Here is a 3,348-nt window from a genome sequence, read left to right on the forward strand (position 1 = left end):
TTTTATTTTAAGCATCTAGTATATGGTACCCATTGGTACGACTTGGGTTGTGTAAGACCCATTAAAGGAAAAACACTTTCTATTCAACAAAATTGTATCTTCATAACTTGAACCTAAAATCCCTAGTTAATCATAGAGGATCCAACCCGCTGCACCACACCCGTCGTGGTACATAAAAACACTTTATTTAAAGGTTTCATGTTTTTGAATTAAATTCCAAGCAAATATCAAGTTTCACATTTAAGCATTGACTCATGCATGCTAAGTAGAATGAAATTGGAATCTTAAAATTAATATATCTCTCTTAACAGTGAGATTCATTTAGAACCGTTGATAAAAAAAGATTACATTACATAAAATTAATTTCTCTACTATTTTAGATATGCATAAAATCTACCAAACCAAAAAAAAAAGTGTTTAAGGAGGAGAAAGGTGCACAAAATTATAAGAAAATTTGAAGAAGGAAGTAAAGAATATTCGAAGCTATTTTGTACATGTCACAAACTATGAAGGATAAATCTCCAGTTGTGAATATTATGAAAATAAATTAATTTAACTTAAAGCAGCAAAACCACCACCTCCCATCATCATCTGCTTAAATTCCATAAAGTTAACCCTTCCATCTCCATCAACGTCGACTTTGTTGATCATCTGCCTACAATCCTCAGCAGTTCCACCTTGTTTGAGTCCAAGGGATCCCAACACTGATTTTAATTCATCAACAGTGATAAACCCGTCTCCATTTTGGTCAAAAACATTGAATGCTTCTCGCATGTCGTCCTCATAATTCGTCTCTTGATCTGTTAAAATGGTCTTATAAAGAGAACCAAACTCATCAATGTCCATATATCCGTCACCATTCACGTCGATTTTTGCTACCATCTGGGATAGCTCAACATCCGGAATGAATATATTCATATTCTCTAATGAATCATTTAGCTCTTTCTTGGTTATCCGCCCATCGCCGTTCCTGTCGAATATTTGGAACACCCGTCTAAGCTCGTCCGCATCCATTCTTTTGTGGTAACGGCAATGACGACGAGGATAGTTGTTGTTCTTAAGTTTTATTTTTTGAGAACCTATTAGGAGAGAAGATTTATGTTAAAAAAATGTACTTAGCATTGTCTTTGGAGTTTGTTTTGTGTGAAAATGAGCGCATGACTAATAAAATCTGATGGTTTTGCCTTGTTTGATTGAGAAAATTCTGCAAACAAACTCGGGGAAACTTTCGGGAGGATATATGTATATATGTATACGTATAATATATTTTACCCTTGTTCCGAAATGTGAAATTTTAAATTGGGACTAAGTCACTTATTAAATTGGGATGGAGGTGTTATATGAAAAGTTTGTCTCATTTTCTTAATACAATTATTTCTAGCTTATATATTATTGAGCTATGGCAGATTTTTACTAATTCTACCCAACTCCATCTCAATTTTGTGCGCTAATTTTAGCATTCTGATAGTCGATAGTTATATTCCTCTCATTTCACTTTGTTAATTGTAATGTTGGTATAAAATTTACTAAAAACATAGAAAGGCTTTTGATATATATAAAACTTTATTCCATAACATTTGTGTGGTTATAAAAATTTTGAAAATTTTAATCTTAAACATGTCATAACATGAACTTGAGAAAATGCTCTATAGAGAAACCCTAATCACCGGCGGCCATTCCGGCCATGGCCACGGCCAGCAGTGGCTGGCCACCCCTTCCTGGGGGTGATACGCAACCCTCAGATGTAGAACATACAGAAATATTGTCAAACCTACTATCGAATCAAACCTTACAAATGGATAGGGCCTGAACTGGAAGAACTTCGTAAAATTATTCCATTGCAATGCGAAGTGAAATCTGAATGTAAAATTGATTTCTTGCGAGATAGGCATTTGCTCAACAGACGTCAACTCCAAATCATCTCAAAAGCTAGTTTCTCAACCAACCATTGAAATCACACCCGAAACCTCTCAGGAACTGAACCAACGACTTGACTAATTCATAATTCACATTCCGGACCTAATGGAATCGACAATACTTTGAAAAAAGACTCATTTACCCCCAGTTGACTTTGGTCAACCATTCTCATTTCTTAACATAAGGATTTCAAAATATCCTTTTCCTTACCCATAACTCACTCGGACGCTTCGGGAATTGAGTCATCCATTCTCACTAGTCATAAACTTCAATATGAAAATAATGGAACAAACAAATTTCTAATCCAGGTCTTATCTTGTCACGACCCAAACCGGAGGGCCATTACGAGCACTCGGGCCCTACCTGCCGAGCACTGCTAATCATACTTTCACCTCATAATCATAAACAAGGGTAGACCACGAGGGTCATAGGATGGAAATCTGCTAGATCATAAGAGAAATATGCTAACAAAGGGGATGATCCCGAAAAAACATACTACATAACTATGTTGGACAAAACTGTGTAAGCTGACAAGGCCATCATGGAGTACTATACAGCAAATATAGGGCGAGGGGCCATATAACATCTACCTAAATCATGGCTGTCTACAAGCATCTACTGGAGTATATGACGTAATAAGGTTGGGACAGGGCCCCGCCATACGCGTATGTACAAAAAAATATAACGTACCCAAACACAACAACAACTCTTGAATAAGGGGAGTGCTCCAATATCAGCTGAACAACAACCTATAGAGGAGGATCATCAACCTGTCTAACTGAATATACAAGCATGAAACGCAGCGCCCCCAAAAAAGGGACGTCAGTACGGACAAAGTACTGAGTATGTAAGACATGAAAGTGACATGAAAAAGACATAAAGTACATAGGATGAAATCAATGCAACCTGTATGTCTGGACTGGCTCCTAGGGCTAATGATATGCATAAATATTGTGCATGCATATATATATGTATCTAATGCTGGGTCATATATATATATATATATATATATATATATATATATATGCGTATATAACTCCTGTCAAGCCTCTATGGGCATCCCATCGTATCATATCAGCTTCTGTGGGCATCATCATCATATGACCAGCTGATCAGGTGGTAGTGCGTATATAACGCTGTCACCTTCTCCATACCCCATATATATAATACATACTATATGCGTATATAATATATGCAAAATACATCAAATCACCCCTAAACTATAATCAAAATGTCGATATCACACCTAAACTATACGAGCGACCTATTACACACCTAAACATCTTAAAAGTGAATTAAATTTTCCCTCCACAGACCAAAACCCCCAATTACTGAAGGGCGTGGGCAACACTCGCCCTTGGGTGATGCCATATATTAAATGAACTGATTTATTTTCTAATAATACCATTATAATATATTTAATATAATAAA

General features: G+C 36.1%; 1 protein-coding gene across 1 annotated transcript; it reads right to left on the reverse strand.

Moving 5' to 3' along the window:
* Positions 1-322: 322 nt before the first annotated feature.
* Positions 323-1,087, reverse strand: LOC132599674 (calmodulin-like protein 3). Its single transcript, XM_060312958.1, has one exon. It carries the CDS (start codon positions 1,012-1,014, stop codon positions 553-555), a length of 462 nt encoding a protein of 153 aa, XP_060168941.1. The 5' UTR covers positions 1,015-1,087; the 3' UTR covers positions 323-552.
* Positions 1,088-3,348: the final 2,261 nt, after the last annotated feature.

This window comes from Lycium barbarum, chromosome 6 (genome assembly GCF_019175385.1).
Source record: "Lycium barbarum isolate Lr01 chromosome 6, ASM1917538v2, whole genome shotgun sequence".
NCBI lineage: Eukaryota > Viridiplantae > Streptophyta > Magnoliopsida > Solanales > Solanaceae > Lycium > Lycium barbarum.